Source organism: Theropithecus gelada, chromosome 2, assembly GCF_003255815.1.
Source record: "Theropithecus gelada isolate Dixy chromosome 2, Tgel_1.0, whole genome shotgun sequence".
Classification (NCBI taxonomy): domain Eukaryota; kingdom Metazoa; phylum Chordata; class Mammalia; order Primates; family Cercopithecidae; genus Theropithecus; species Theropithecus gelada.
In genome coordinates, this window is record NC_037669.1 from 172,370,702 (window position 1) to 172,386,024 (window position 15,323).

Below are 15,323 nucleotides of genomic sequence, written 5' to 3' on the forward strand. Positions count from 1 at the left end.
TCCGCCCACCTTGGCCTCCCACAGTGCTGGGGTTACAGGAGTGAGCCACCGTGCCCAGTGAGCAATTTTATTTTTATATCATCTGTGGACCTCACATTAATCTATTTTTCTCAGTAAAAGAATACTGCAAACAGGGTCCAGCAATGACAGTCACATCCAGTTCCTCAAATTCTATCTTTTTTCTTATTAAATGTGTTGAGTAAACTCACCATGGTTTTGTGCATAGATTGATATCAAAGGCCTGACCCTGAAGCCCTCAAAGACTTAGAGGGCTGTAGGGACTTTAGACTTCAAACCCATCATATCCTCTTTCCTATCCCTGGAAAAGCAACGCATAAAGACTTTCTTAAACTCTTCTCAGCATTATTCCAGTGTGTCCACTATCCTTTGAGCTCACTGCCACACCCCTCATCTTTCAGAATCTTGAACCCGGGAGGCGGAGGTTGCAGTGAGTCAAGATTGCGCCGCTGCACTCCAGCCTCATCAACAAGAGCAAACTCCGTCTCCAAAAAAAAAACCAGAAACAAGCCATTAGTAAACATTCCTAATGAAGATTATGATGTTAAATGTCATTATTTGCATGCAAAGGTTTCCTCCTCAAGCTAAACCTCAGCATTTTCGGTTTCACTAGATTGAAAGCAGAAGTGAGTCTTCATTACAAGTTTTCTCTGACTAGTGGGGTTTAAATAGCTTGGTGGCTTTCCAGGCGGTAAGTCCCAGCTAATGGGCTCTGGAGAACCCAGCCTATCAGTTCATTTATGGAGTCCCTTGGCATCCTTGTACTGTGAAGAGCTGTAAGGCCTCAAAGGGTGAAAAAGGTGAGTTGAGAAGGTGTCACAGAGCACGAAGGTGGTCCTCACACAGGTCACAATTATGTAGCTGTAAACAGGCTACATGTTGCATCCTTCATAGCATCTGCCACAAAATAAGGGCTCAACATATTTTCCCTTCAATTTACTTTAAACATCATTACCATTGCCTAAATAAAATATTACTGACATGGATTTTAAAAACTGCACATGTAACTAATGTCTAAAATTGGGTCACATGAAACATAACCTTGAAACTGAGAAGAATTTCCTCTTAGACTTCATGATAATTTACCAACCACTTAATGCACCAGGGGCTGAGGGGAGCAGAGAACCTAATTAATTAATCACGGTGACCTGATAAATGAGGTAACATCACTAAAGCAAGTGGCGCTCCTTTAACCTCAGTTCCATTTCCCTCCCCCAACACCATGTCTCTCCGTTAAGACACATCATTTGATCTGCAGAGTTGAGGTGGGTACTCATTCAAAATGAATAATCAAACTTGCCTCCCAATTCCCGAAATCTACAAGGTCCCCTAGACCTCTAGAAGTGCAATTCTGCTGACAGGAAAATGAAGCAAATTACTCTCATCCAAGGCGATTACCTCCACGAATTCTTAGAATTTATATAGTAGAGTCCAGGTATTAATATAAAAACCGTAATTTCAAAATACTATAATGTTTCAATCAACAAAAGTGGGCAGAAGAAAACATTAAAAATTTTAAAATCCACCACTTCAGAAGCATTATGCTTTAGTACTCGGATAGTCTCAATATGGGAAGAAAACATCACTTTGTCAGTGACTAACTTCTGATAAGTATGTGGAAATGTAAGCCACTCCGCTCGAAAAAATGCACGCAGGGGGAATGACACGCGCGGTGCGGTTACGGTTGTGTCCTGATATCTGAGGTCGTTAAACGACGAGAAGAGCGGCAGTGTCCGCAGCACGCCCGCAGCACGCCTTCCTACCTCTCCTGCGCCCGGCCCCGCTTCCGGGACTCCAGTCCACCCGCAGCACCCTGACTGCAGGTGCCAAGTCACAACTGCAAAGAAACTTCCTCTTCTCGAGCGGGGGTGGGACTTGGCCGGGTCCCGAGGCCCCTGGCTGGCGGGCTCGGACGTTAGGAGCAGAACCAGCTCCAGGTCCCGGTCTGTCCGGGCGTCGCTGCCCTCCGAAGCTCAGGCCGGACGCCCCCAGTCCCTGGCCGAGCAAGGCGCCGCGGCCCACCCACCCCGGTACCCGCCGTTCGACCCCGTTGCCCTGCACCTGAGGATGTTGTCAGCATAGGTGAGCAGCAGCTTGGAGGCCTCCAGAAAGGTCTCCGGGGTGTTCTGGCAGAGCTCGGCCACGGCCGGGGACGCCGAGCCTGAGGAGTTGCCCAGCGCCGCCGCCGCCATGCTTGAGCGCCAGCGGCCGCCGCCGCCCCTCGCGCTCCGTGTCCCACACTGAGCAGGCGCTTCAGCGCGCAGCGGCTACCGCAGCCACCGGGAGGGGCGGGGTCGGGGGCCTGGGGCGGGGTCGGGGGCCTGGGGCCGGAGCAGGGCAGCTCGGCGGGGAGCTACTGCTGCCCCTTCGGGAGGGGCGAGGGGCTGTTCGGAGCAACGTCGGGGGGCCTCGGCCGGCTGGGGCGAGGTGCTTCGACCCAGGGTTGGGGCCTGGTCGTACAGGTTGGGGAGGGGTTCCGCAGGGAGGGCGGGGCCTGGGCGCCGGGGCTGAGGGGCGTGGGGCTGGAGGAGGGGGTTGTCGAGTCCTTAGGACGGATGAGCTCGGCTGGAGGGGAGGTCGGCTTTAGTCTAGAGGTACCGGGAGAATGGTGCTGGCACGTGCCTCTCAGAAACCCGGATCCCTCTGCGCCCCGGGGCCAGCCTAATCGATCCAGCTATTAAGGTGGAGAAACCGCATGTACCTCTCTCCTTTCCCCACAAATAAAACGACCTTAGCGCCTTCACTTCGCAGATTGTCAGGACGTTCTACATAGATGTGGATGAAAGACCCCAGAAGGAAGGAGCAACAAACGTCAAAAACAAAACCATGGCTATAAACTCTGCTGGGTTTGTTACGTGGATTCTTTTCAGAATTTGGCGAATGACTGAAAATCTAAGTCCCAGCTCAACTAGTATATGATTCCTCTGTAAGGAAGTGTATTTTTAAACCATAGGTTGCAACGTAATAATGGGTTGTGGATTCGGTTTACTGCGTGGTGACCAGCGTAAAACACTTGCATAATAATTACGCAATATTATAGAATGTCGGGGGCGGGAAGGGAAGAAAATAAAAATTTGCATCCCACACAGTAAGGGTAAGTATTATTTTGTGACTTGTTTTTTAGGTATATCATGTGATCAAGGTCTTTTATTCCACTTAGAAGATGCATCCCTAACTACTTTAATCCAGTCTCTGCCCCACCATGTCCTTGAAAGTGTACTTTACCACTGGCTTCCTTCTTTGCAGAAATTCCTTTTCAACCTCACCAAGTATTTGTCTTGACTTTATTTCTTAAGATAAGTGATTTGCCTGAATAACTTCTTTTACATTTCTTGATGTTTCATCTGTTTGCTTTTAAGACTTGAAATTTTCTTCCAGAATCTCCGAGCAAGACCCTAAGCTATGCCAATCCACTTCAATGACTATTCGTCTCCCAGATATACGTACGCTTTTAATAAATATGTAGATCTTTGGACCAGCTTCCAAGTATGGTGTGTTCAACAGATAGTAGTATGTTACTAGCTTCTGTAACTAAAATTTTCAGTGGCTTAACACAAGAGTAATTTCTTTCTGGCTCATATAACAGTTTAATAATGCAGGTGTCATAATGTCAGTGGACCTAGTCTCCTTCCATCCCTTAGAACAGGGGTCAAGAAACATTTTTCTGTAAAGGGCCACATAGTAAGTGTTTTAGGCTTTGTGAGCCATAAGGTCTGTCTCAACTATTTAACTCTGCCTCTACAGTTGTAGCTCCACAGACAATACTTGAAAATAAATGGACATGGTTATGTTCTAGTGAAATTTTATTTACAAATCCAGGCAGCCTGCTTGGACACACACACACAAAAAAAAGTCACACCTACTTTTAACCACATAAGCCCAGAAATGACATACAGCATTTTCTCTACCATATCATTGCTAAGAATGAGGCCTCATCAAGATAAAAGAGGGTATTTCAGTAAGGCCAGATTTACAAAAAATAAAAATAAAAATAAAACATAAAAAGATAAAAGGGGAGAGTCTGGGAAATGTAGTCTCCTATAACTACACAATGGATTGGGGGCTTGGGTCTGGGGATATAGCTATCACAAACTTTATTCCTCTTCATTTGGGTTTCTTTTTTCCATTGATACATTTATTTATACTTTACTAATTATATGAGAATAATATATATTATACAGTATTTGTGACTTTTTAAAATGCAACAGAACTTTTTTTATATTTTTCCAAATAAAAATTTAGGGGCTGGACATGGTGGCTCATGCCTATAATCCCAATACTTTGGGAGGCTGAGGTAGGTGAATCGCTTGTTCAAGACCACCCTGGGCAACATGGCAAGACCCCATCTCTACCAAAAAAAAAAAAATAGGAAGATTGTCTATATACAAAACACCAAAGTGGAAATGCTCTGGTATTGAAGCAGAGGTGTCAAGTAAAGGGCAGAAAGCTGCTAGCTCAGGCTTCCCTCTGACAGATAGAATGGTCATAGGGTACTTTTGTGGGGGAACAAACTGACTTGTTTTTCTCTTCATAATAGTTTGTTTCCTCAACTAAAACGCCATCTCATTGTAAGTTATCATTAGTTTTGTCTTCCCTGTTTGATTAAAAGTCTCTTGTGCCACCTGTCTCAGACTGCTTTGCACACAGCAGGTTCTGAATAAAGAGTTGTTGGTTAAGCACTTAATGTAGTCACACAATAGTGAATCCCTATACAAATTCCTGAAAGACTTCAACCCCTCTCCTTGCTAATGGTTTTTATGGAGGTTAACTTTTTAATATCACCAAATAAATCCTGGGAAAAATTTAGAGAGTTCTTTTTTCTGTTTTATTAAAGAATAGCGTTAGCCAGGCGCGGTAGTGCACGCCTGGAGTCCCAGCTACTTGGGAGGCTGAGAGGCAGGGAGGGAGAGGCCCGCAGCCGAAGCCCCTCCCAGAGGAGGGAAGACTCCCGAAGAAGAGAGAGGGACCGGGAAGCATGTAGGCTAAAGGGGTGCCCACAATAAGCGTGGACCCATTTGTCATTTTCAATTTGACCATGAAAGTAGAGAGGCAGGGGAATCGCTTGAACCCAGGAGGCAGAGGTTGCAGTGAGCTGAGATCGCCCCACTGCACTCCAGCCTACGCGACAGAGCAGGACTCTCTCTCAAAAAGAAGAAGAAGAAGAAAAAAAAAGGACAATGCCATGATATGTCAACTCTAAAAATGATGTTTTTAATAAAGGTGAAATCCTGGAAAAAATATCTTTATTTTGGGACAAATATAAATAAAATAAAATAAAATAAAAGAACAAGAATTTCAATGCTGATTTAGTACTAGACCATTCTTTGGTTGTTTTAAACAATGATGGGTATAAAAGGTAGGGTAACTTACTCAGCTTTTCTAAAGGAAACGGAAGAATTAGAATATCTCCAACTTGACTGAAGTGGAGGAAGCAGCCAGGAAAAGGAGAGACAAAGTCCCTTATTATAATGGATTCCCTTAATAGCTTTATAAATGGCGGTATTCAAAAGAGATTATAGTTACTCAAGAACTTTAACGGAAGTGTTACTAAAGAGTTATTTGGAAGGGCTTAAATTTCAGATGATTTTTTTAAAATGGTGATTTCTATGATTTTATGGACTGTACATTTTTATCACAATATTAATGCTATGGCATTGGTTTTCGCAAAAGTCATTTGGTGAGATATGCACAAAAAGTGCATGTGTACTCTCAAATATAAGGATTTGATTTATTCATTCCATAATTCACTTACTCATCATATATTTATGAAGTGACTACTAGTTGCTCAGCACTGTGAAGGAGACAAATATGGTCCCTACTTTCATAGAAGTCATAGGTTTAGAGCAGTGGTTGGACAACAGCAGCATCAGCAGGAAACTTGTCAGGAAAACAAATTCTGAAGCTCCATCTTTAAAGGTGGGGCCCAGCAATCTGTGTGGTAACAAGCCCTTCAGGTGATTTTGATACACAGGAAACTTTGAGAACTACTAGTTTAGAGGGAGGGAGATTTCATTGCGGGCTGCAGTTTCAGTGAGGGGGGACAATTTGAACAGAGGCCTTAAATTGAGAGGTTGAGAAGGTGAGAAAGGAGAGGACTTGCTAGCTGTGAGAGACTCCCCACCCTCCTTAAATCATGTACAGTATCCTAGTAATGTTTCCTTCTCAACATCTCCTACATCTCTCCTCGCCATTGCCCTCAGAGCCTCATCTTGTTGCATCCATTCTTTCTTCCCTGTGTCCATTTCCACATCCTTCCAATCCACCCTGCTCATTTGTGCAACATGATCTTTCTAAAGCAGCCATCTGATCATGTTGTTCTCCTGGTAAAAAGTTGTCTATGGCTCCCTCTACCCACATTCTAAAGTCAAATGGTGTCAGGAACCAGGCTGGTAACTTAAATATTTTAAGTGGCTTTGTTCAAGACAAAGAGGAGTAAGAGAGACTCTGGTGAAGGGAATGAGAGAGTTTACTATGTCCTTTCTAGAGGAGTTTAGAATCAATCAAAGAATGTTGCACTCCAAATTATGCTAGCAGAGGCTAGCATATGCTCTCTGAACTACAGGATTAAATCCAAAGTCCTCAGTATGATACCCCAGGCTTTTGTGACCTGGGCCTGCCTTACTCTCATGCTTTTACTGTTGCTTTGTCCCACACTTCAAATTTGACATGGGCCACATACTTAGCTGTTTGTGGAAGATACCATGACACTTCATTTCTCCAGGCCTTTGTTCTACTCTTCCTGCCAGGATGCCCTTTCCCACCCAATTTACTAGACAAATATTCATTTCCAAGATGCAGTTCAAGGATCATTTCTCTGAAGCCTTTTCTGATTTTGCAAGGTAGCACAGACCTCATTGTCCCTTTTGTGTTATAATAGTTCCGCTACAGCACCTGTTTCAATAGTTTGCACTTACTTGTTTCTAATGGGTTGACCATGAACTTTATTAGACCATGAACTTCTTGAAAGCAAGAGCCATACCTCTACTCATTTTTGCATTCAAACTTCAAGCATCGATAGGAAGAAAATGAATGGTTGTTGACAATACCAAAAGTACAGAGATGAGAAAAGTTAGGGTCAATCAAGACATGTATAGTATGAAAATCAGTTTGCTGGGTGGAAAGCTCAATAGAGAATGGGAGCCATAACTGGAAAGATAGTTTTGAATCAGATTACAAAGAATTTAAGGCAGACCTAAAAAGTCTTAATAGGAGGGTAGGATAAGCAGAGCCCATTTGAAGATTTTGGTGCAAGAAGACACCATGGGATTGTAGCAGGAAATACGGTACCAAATACATAAAGCTATAAAATATCATAAAATTTCCCACCCTTTTCCAGATCAAAGGTGATGAGGTAGATACAAAAATGATGGTCTTTTTACTTTTTTGAAAGATTTTAATTTGTCACCTCTTAGCCAAGATGATGTGTGATATTACAAAAGAAATAGCACATTAAAATTGTATGTTTCATATGAGTTCAGCTTCAGAAAAAATATTGTAGGTATTTTCTCACTATTATTTTAAAGACAGCAATGAAAAGAGATCAAGTTTAGGTACTTACTCATCAAGTGTTAGTTTTTTTATAACACATGTGTTTAATTCTTCTTAAAGTAACTCTATTTGTCACTGAATGAGGATCATACTAGAGGTGACTGGTTAGGCCTGGGACGAAGGTCAAACTGGACTTTGCTTAATTATTTTAAACAAAATAGATTTCCAAATTCATTTAAATCCAGGACCAACCTGGAAAAGCTAAGCTTGACTCACATTCTTCTGTAGGGGTAGGAAAGAATGCAGAGGACTCTACTTGGAAACAGTGGCTTCAAGAGGCGTTGCCCAGAAAGAAACATAAATATGACTAGAAGGTCCAGATGAAGATTCTATGGTCAACCATTTTTCTAAAGAAGAGCAGGGACTAAACTCACGCCTGGGATAGCAAGTGAAAAACAGATGTTCAATGAATACCATCTTGTCGACTTCTTGCTTTTTTTACGTTTTCATGTTGTATTTTCCCTTTATCGATTTGCAATCCGCTCTGAGCAAAGTTAATGAATTTTTCAGACACTTAGAAACAAATGTCTCCAGTGTTACAATGGGTGTGATATTTTTAAGTATTGTCTCGAATCCGGTGATAATTTTTTTTTTTAAGTGAAAGAAGTTTATTAGGAAAGTAAAGGAACAAAGAATGACTACTCCATAAGCAGAGCAGCCTGGTGACAACTTTTAAAAAGTAAAAACTTTACTACAAAAACATTTGTTTATTGTAGAAAAGCTTTATTAAATAAAGCTAAGCAAAAATGAGGGAAAGATCACAATCATTATACATCTTGCAGCTCTTTAAAGAATTATTTTTGAAAAAACAGATATATACTGTTTTGTAACTATGTCTCCTAACAAATAGTCTCAACATCTCATTAATAAATATTCACCCATAGAGTTATTTTAAACGGCTGCATGGCATTTGGATGTACCACAAGATACACAACAAATTTCCTGATGTTGGCCATTTTGGTTAGTTCTACTTTACTCACAATTACTAATAACGTTCCGAGCTATAGCAATAACTTTGTGACTGCAGTCATTTCCTTAATTCTTTCTTACAATTCCAGTAGAATACGATGGTGTCCCTTCTCTGACAAAAAGGAATATTTGGGCATTATCACTGGCAAAGAAAAATGCCTTTTTGATCGGTGAAAATGCTGTCTCATCGCGTTATTTGCAGGTCCTTAATTATCGGCGAGTCACTGAGGTTCCGAGAGAAGAGTCTCTGCTAAGGCAAACAGCGACCCAGCCGCCTCCCAAGGTCTGACCTCCGCCAAGGTGACGCGGCGTAAAGTCAACCGGCGCAAGGGGAGTCGAACGGGATGCGTGCGCGGGAGCGCGCATGAGCGTGCGTGCGCGTGCGCGTGCGCTCGAGCGCGTCATCGCCTAGGACAGTGGCGAGTGTGTCTGGAGCTGTAAACGTGTTATAGGTATCGCTCGCTACCCTCCTCCTTCGACCCTCCTTTCCTCCTTTACAGTCAAATCAAGTCGGGGTTGAATTTCGAGAGGGAAGTCCGAGGACTTAGGGCCTGATTTCTTTTTCTGTCGCCATGCTTCTTCAGTTGTGTACATGTGTGGTGGTGACTGAGAGGCAGTACAGGGAGTGACTACGCCCTATTACTCCCGCCCCTGGCCTTTGTAGTACCCTTGAAGTGATCCACCAGTCCTAACCCCTCCTTCCACAGATGATTCAATTGGAGAAGTTTAGAGGGGTGGAAAGACTCGCCCCTTCCCCCAGTCGCAAGCTTGGACACAGAGTCTGTTGCCAACCCACGTATCCAGACGCTCAGTCTAGGGCTCTTGGCCCTGGGTGGCGTTTTGAAAAGGCTCGTTATCCTTAGTTATTGAAGATTGATAAAGCCCACTTACTTAAGATAATATGCCCTGAAATGTGTTTTCTGTGCCACTGACACCAGAAATGCTATTTAGAAGAAGTTATCAGTAATCCTGACAAAGGATGCTTCCTGCAACTTGTATCAGGCTGGAGGTGCCGTTATATTTTTCATTGAATTACTGTTTTGGTGAATCGAATGAATCATCAATTCATTTATTTGTCTTCAAATGTCTGAGGGCACTTACAGTCTAGAAAAGGAGATAAGTTTAAACAGGTAGTTTGATGTTAAGGTATAAATTGAAATTATGTAACATTTTCCCTGTGTTCGTTAGCAGCTCATATCAAGCACCCAAAGGAACACCTTGGATGTCTTTCCTTAGGCCCTTAAGCTATATAAAAGAATACCTCCTAGGTGTGTTGTGGTCTTTTACAGGAATGTGTTTCTGATCATCTGAATCTCAATCATGTCCAATTGCCTGCAAAATTTCCTGAAAATTACAAGCACTCGTCTTCTGTGTTCAAGATTATGCCAACAGGTAACAAGAAGTAAAAGGAAGTTTTTCGGAACTGAGCCAATATCCAGATTGCATAGGCGAGTTGTCATTACCGGTATTGGCTTAGTGACTCCTCTTGGTGTTGGAACTCACTTGGTTTGGGATCGTCTTATCGCAGGAAAGAGTGGAATTGTTTCACTGGTTGGTGAAGAGTATAAGAGTATCCCTTGCCGTGTGGCTGCTTATGTGCCAAGAGGCAGTGATGAAGGTCAGTTCAATGAACAAAACTTTGTGTCCAAATCAGATATCAAGTCCATGTCTTCTCCCACCATCATGGCCATTGGGGCTGCAGAATTAGCCTTGAAGGATTCTGGCTGGCATCCTCAGTCAGAAGCTGATCAAGTGGCTACTGGTGTTGCAATTGGCATGGGAATGATTCCTCTTGAAGTTGTTTCTGAAACTGCTTTGAATTTTCAGACAAAAGGTTACAATAGAGTTAGCCCATTTTTTGTCCCTAAGATTCTGATCAATATGGCAGCAGGCCAGGTCAGCATTCGATATAAACTCAAGGGCCCAAATCATGCGGTATCCACAGCTTGTACCACAGGAGCTCATGCTGTGGGAGACTCTTTTAGATTTATAGCCCGTGGTGATGCTGATGTGATGGTGGCTGGAGGTACAGATTCTTGTATTAGCCCTTTATCTCTTGCTGGGTTTTCCAGAGCCCGGGCTCTGAGCACAAACTCAGATCCCAAGTTGGCCTGTCGACCATTTCATCCAAAGAGAGATGGTTTTGTAATGGGAGAAGGTGCAGCTATGCTGGTGCTGGAAGAATATGAACATGCTGTTCAAAGAAGAGCCCGGATCTATGCAGAAGTTTTGGGCTATGGACTCTCAGGTGATGCTGGTCACATAACTGCCCCTGATCCTGAAGGAGAAGGTGCCGTAAGGTAAAAATGGGTTTTTTCCTTCAAAATATTTCTCCAAATAAGACACTTTAATGGGAGTTCCAAATTACGGAAAATTGTAGTGTCTGGCCTTGGTGTACCGAATCTCTATTGTTTTAATTTTTAGACTAAACAAGATTATTTAATTCTTTGCTTAAGATATTTGAAGTATTTCAAAGCATTTGAACATCCTTACAAAATTGCATTTGAGTTAAAACCAGTGGAGTTGCGAAAAAGACCATGTGTGCCTTTGCCAACTTTTCACGCCTCCATTTGTGCTTAAGCATCAGTGTGCTCCCTCACAAAGTCCTCTTCTTTGACCCTTCATCAGACTTGGAAAGTAAAGTCAACCCTTCTAGATGTGTCTGGTCTTTGCTCCATTTCAGCAGGATTCTGTTCTTTTCACCAGAATTCTGTTCTTTTCAAATCAGCACTTCTCAAACTATAATCACCTAGGAATCTTATGTAAAATGCTAATTCTGATTCTGTAGGTCTAGGGTGGTGCTTGAGATTCTGTTTTGTTTTGTTTTTTTAAAGACAGGGTCTCTCTTTATTGCTTATGCTAGTCTTCTCTCACTGCAGTCTCTAACTCCTGGGCTCAAGCAATCCTATCACCTCAGCTTCCTGAGTAGCTGGGACTACAGGAATGCACCACTGAGACCAGTTTTTTTTTTTTTTTTTTTTTTGGTAGAGATGGGGTTTCACTTTATTTCCCAGACTGGGAGATTCTGTAGTTCTAACAGGTGATGGTGATACTGCTGGTTTAAGGACTACATTTAAGTTAACTGTTATAGATTAGTGCTTTTAAAATGAAAATAAAAAAGTCCCTGATAATGTGTTAATAGATAGCTAATAGCTATTAGATCATACTATGTTTTACTTAGTTAAATTAGCCAGAGTTAGCAACCTTTTCTGTAATGGGAAAAATATAGTAAATATTTTTGGCTTTGTGGGCCATGGAGTCTGTCGCAACTAATCCATCTGCCATTGTCATGTGAAGGCAGCCTTAGACAGTATGTAAATGAGTGGGCATGAATGTGTTCCAGTGAAAACTATTTACAAAAATAGGCATCTAGCCAGGGCCATAGTTTACCTACCCCTAAATTATATGTTTGAATTTTTATTTTGTTTTTGTTTGATTGTTTTTCTTTTTTCTTTTTTTTTTTTTTTTTAATAGAGTTGGAGTCTTGCTATGTTGCCAGAGCCAGAGCTGGTCTCAAACTCCTGGCCTCAAGCAGTCCTGCCTTGGCCTCCCAAAGTGCTGGGATTACAGGCGTGAGCTACCATGCCTGGCCTACTTTTGAATTTTAGTGAGTAGTTGCTGGTGCTAAAAATGTCAAGCATAGTAACAAAATAGATGAAGAAATGGTGATGTTCACAGGAAACCTTTCAGCGTACTTCAAATTATACCCTGAGCTGGCTGTTAAGAAATATATATACACACAAACACACATACGTACGTGTATATTTCTCTTAGGAACTAAAGGAAGATGACATCCAAAACGTTTTCAGAGGTTCTTTCAGATATATTTTTTTACTCTTAAGTTTGTTTGGCTTAGATTGCCTTTGTAATTTTTTGTTTAGAATTCTTATGGCCTAAATAAAGAGGATTTTGAAAGGTTATTTGAAACAATGGAACAGTAGATTATTGGGAAGTATGCCAAGTTTTAAATTTAAATGTGAAAAACATCATAATTACAATTCTCATAAAAAATTGCCACACTCCAAAAATCCCTGGAAGAAAAATTATTCTAGTCTTGAGTCAAGATGATATTTTTTCCCCAAGGAAAAATGCCAATGCAAATAAATGAAATTATATTTTATTTGAGATTATACAATCTTGCATTAGCTTGTGTGTTTAACTCTTGGTGATGAACCAGTCCAAGGTAGTGAGTGTGACTCATTATTCCCGTAGAGATGACATCCTAACTCACATGGTAATCCAAGATAGCATTCCATTACTAGAATAAGGGATTCTTTTCATCCAGTGTGCTTGGATACCTACATTTGTTTCACATAAGCCATACAGATGAAGAGACTTTTGTTAAAATTAAACTTGGTCCTGATGTCTTTTCTTGTTTTATTAGGTGTATGGCTGCTGCTTTAAAAGATGCAGGTGTACAGCCTGAAGAGATATCCTATATAAATGCACATGCTACTTCCACACCATTGGGAGATGCTGCTGAAAACAAGGCAATCAAACATCTCTTCAAAGACCGTGCATATGCCCTTGCAGTTTCCTCAACTAAGGGAGCAACAGGACATCTGCTGGGAGCTGCAGGGGCGGCCGAGGCAGCTTTTACCACATTAGCTTGTTATTATCAAAAACTACCACCTACTTTAAACCTGGATTGTACAGAACCAGAATTTGATCTCAACTATGTTCCACTAAAGGCACAGGAATGGAAAACTGAGAAAAGATTTATTGGCCTCACCAATTCCTTTGGTTTTGGTGGTACTAATGCAACACTTTGTATTGCTGGAATGTAGAACAAATCATTTGTAATTAAATATGGATTTTTAAATGTTATATGTGAAGAAATTATATATTTATACATTGATACCCAGCTATCCTTTATGTTAGGGTTTCTCAACCTTGGCACTATTAATATTTGGGTAAGATGATTCTTCGTTGGGAAAAGGGGGATTGTACTGTACATTGTTGGGTGTTTAACGCCATCCTGATCTCTTAATCTATTCCAATAGCACTCTCTTCCCCAGTTGTGACAACCAAAAGTGTTTCCAGATATTGCCAAATGTTTTCTGGGGGACAAAATAACCGCCATACCCCACCGCCTATGAGAACCATGGATCTATATTTTCCTAATACTTTAGGTCAAACAATTTTCTATAACATTTGAGCTGCTCCTGTCCCTTTCAACTCCTCTTTGCTAGGCAGGGTTGCTATACTGTAGAACTCCAGGCATACCATTTCCATACAATACATAGGAAGGAATATAACAAAGTTTGCATCAGCATTCTTTGAGTAAAACTGTCAGCCAGTAATGATCTATTTACTCCTTAAACACCTAGCCCTCTTTTCTTCATATTATTCATACTGTAATTCAGTATAATGAAATTTCTCTAAACTCCCAAGCCATCAGTTCTCTGAAAGAAGAAACTGAAGTTGATTTGACATTTCTTATTCTTTTTGTCTTTATGTTGGCACCTAGTGATTAACGGAGATAAAAAATCTTTGGGACGTGGAGCAGAAATTGTTCGAGACTCGGGCCACGTCCCCTTGGCTCTCCTCTAACTTTTTTGAAGCTTTGCTAGTTTCCTATGTTTTCCCAACATCCTACTACATGTGTTGGTGGTCCCCCTACCTCTCTGCCTTGTTTTCTCTAAAGCCAAGGGATCTTGTTCATCCCCAGCAGCCTGGAAGTGTTGGTAGGGGGAAGGGAACATATTCCCCAGAGGCAATACTCAACCAGTGAGGGATGAGGACAGTTGGTGGCTAAGTGCCTCAGCCTCCTTTCAGAAGGGTATCTGTGGTTCTCCACAGTTCTTCCCAGGGTTCCCAGTGAAACAGAGCTTTAGTTACCCACAATATTAGCTAGCTCTAACACTCGTTAACTTGCTTTTATTTTCCCTTTCCCATCCTCCCTGATTTTTAATCTTGTTCCCACAAATCACCTCCCAAACAAACCGCTTTTTCTCAGGTTCTGCTTTCTGGGCAACTCCAACTAAGGACATTTATGTTGTAGTGGGGGTTTATGTATCAGTGGTATAGAGTGAATAGGGGATAAACAGGATGTGTGTGTTTCTGCTGAAATGAATAGAGTTTCCCACATTGCAATAGACTGGACACATTGCCTACCCACTGACTTTGACTGTAGTACTTTATCTCCGTTATGCCAAAGGCTCCAGCTGTGTGTTCATAGAACTATAATCGGTTTTAATTTTCATGAGCACACATTTATTCATTCAACTGAAGTCTGTTGGGTGCTAACATAGACCTGACTTTGTACTGGTCACCAGTGATGAAGAGAGTATGTCAGAGAAGGTTTCCTAAAGGAAACTGAGGCTGTAAGGGTGAAGAGGTCTTAGCCAGGTTGAGGGAGAAGATAGAGAAGGAAGCGTGTTCCAGTCAGAGAATTCAATGTGGGAAGGTTTAGAAGTCACAACATTTGTACTAAACATAGGTACGTATACCCTGAGATGGATTAGGAAATAATGGCAGAAAATCTGGAAAGGCAGGTCACAAATAACTACAAGTTTTGTTCAAGGCAGTGAGGGTAATAGGAAGCCATTTAAGGTTTGGGATGGTGTGATGGCTTTGTAATGTGTCGGTTTGGCTAGGCCGACCTACATTTCACAGCATTCCTTTTATTGTATGTTCTTGGTTAGGGTGGGCCGTAAGAAATTCTTGTGGGAGATTTGGAGGATGGAAGTGAAGCAGCAGCTATTTTGTAGCTCAGGCATGTTACTTATCTGTTAGCTCATGTTGGTGTGAGACTGGCTGAGCCTTCAACTGCTTCACCTTTCCCT

At 41.9% G+C, this 15,323-nt stretch overlaps 2 protein-coding genes across 3 annotated transcripts in view; one reads left to right on the plus strand and one right to left on the minus strand.

Annotated features, from left to right (window-relative positions):
• The window catches only part of NGLY1 (N-glycanase 1), a 67,838-nt gene extending 65,517 nt beyond the window's left edge, over positions 1 to 2,321 (minus strand). For both annotated transcript variants that reach the window (XM_025375783.1, XM_025375782.1), the window contains exon 1: positions 2,080 to 2,321. In XM_025375783.1, the coding sequence (XP_025231568.1) occupies positions 2,080 to 2,210 (131 nt within the window). In that variant the 5' untranslated portion in view covers positions 2,211 to 2,321. The remainder of the gene's footprint in view (positions 1 to 2,079) is intronic.
• OXSM (3-oxoacyl-ACP synthase, mitochondrial) lies at positions 1,858 to 13,362 on the plus strand. Its single transcript, XM_025375785.1, has 4 exons — positions 1,858 to 2,100; positions 8,625 to 8,987; positions 9,825 to 10,835; positions 12,920 to 13,362. Exons 3-4 carry the CDS (start codon positions 9,856 to 9,858, stop codon positions 13,320 to 13,322), a joined length of 1,383 nt encoding a protein of 460 aa, XP_025231570.1. The 5' UTR covers positions 1,858 to 2,100; positions 8,625 to 8,987; positions 9,825 to 9,855; the 3' UTR covers positions 13,323 to 13,362.
• Positions 13,363 to 15,323: the final 1,961 nt, after the last annotated feature.

What these genes read in the sequence shown, in the direction of transcription:
- OXSM (XM_025375785.1), top strand. Translation starts at nt 9,856, where the DNA reads ATGTCCAATTGCCTGCAAAATTTCCTGAAAATTACAAGCACTCGTCTT. An exon ending in GAAGGAGAAGGTGCCGTAAG is followed by an intron (nt 10,836 to 12,919) that starts GTAAAAATGGGT and finishes TTGTTTTATTAG; the next exon opens with GTGTATGGCTGCTGCTTTAA.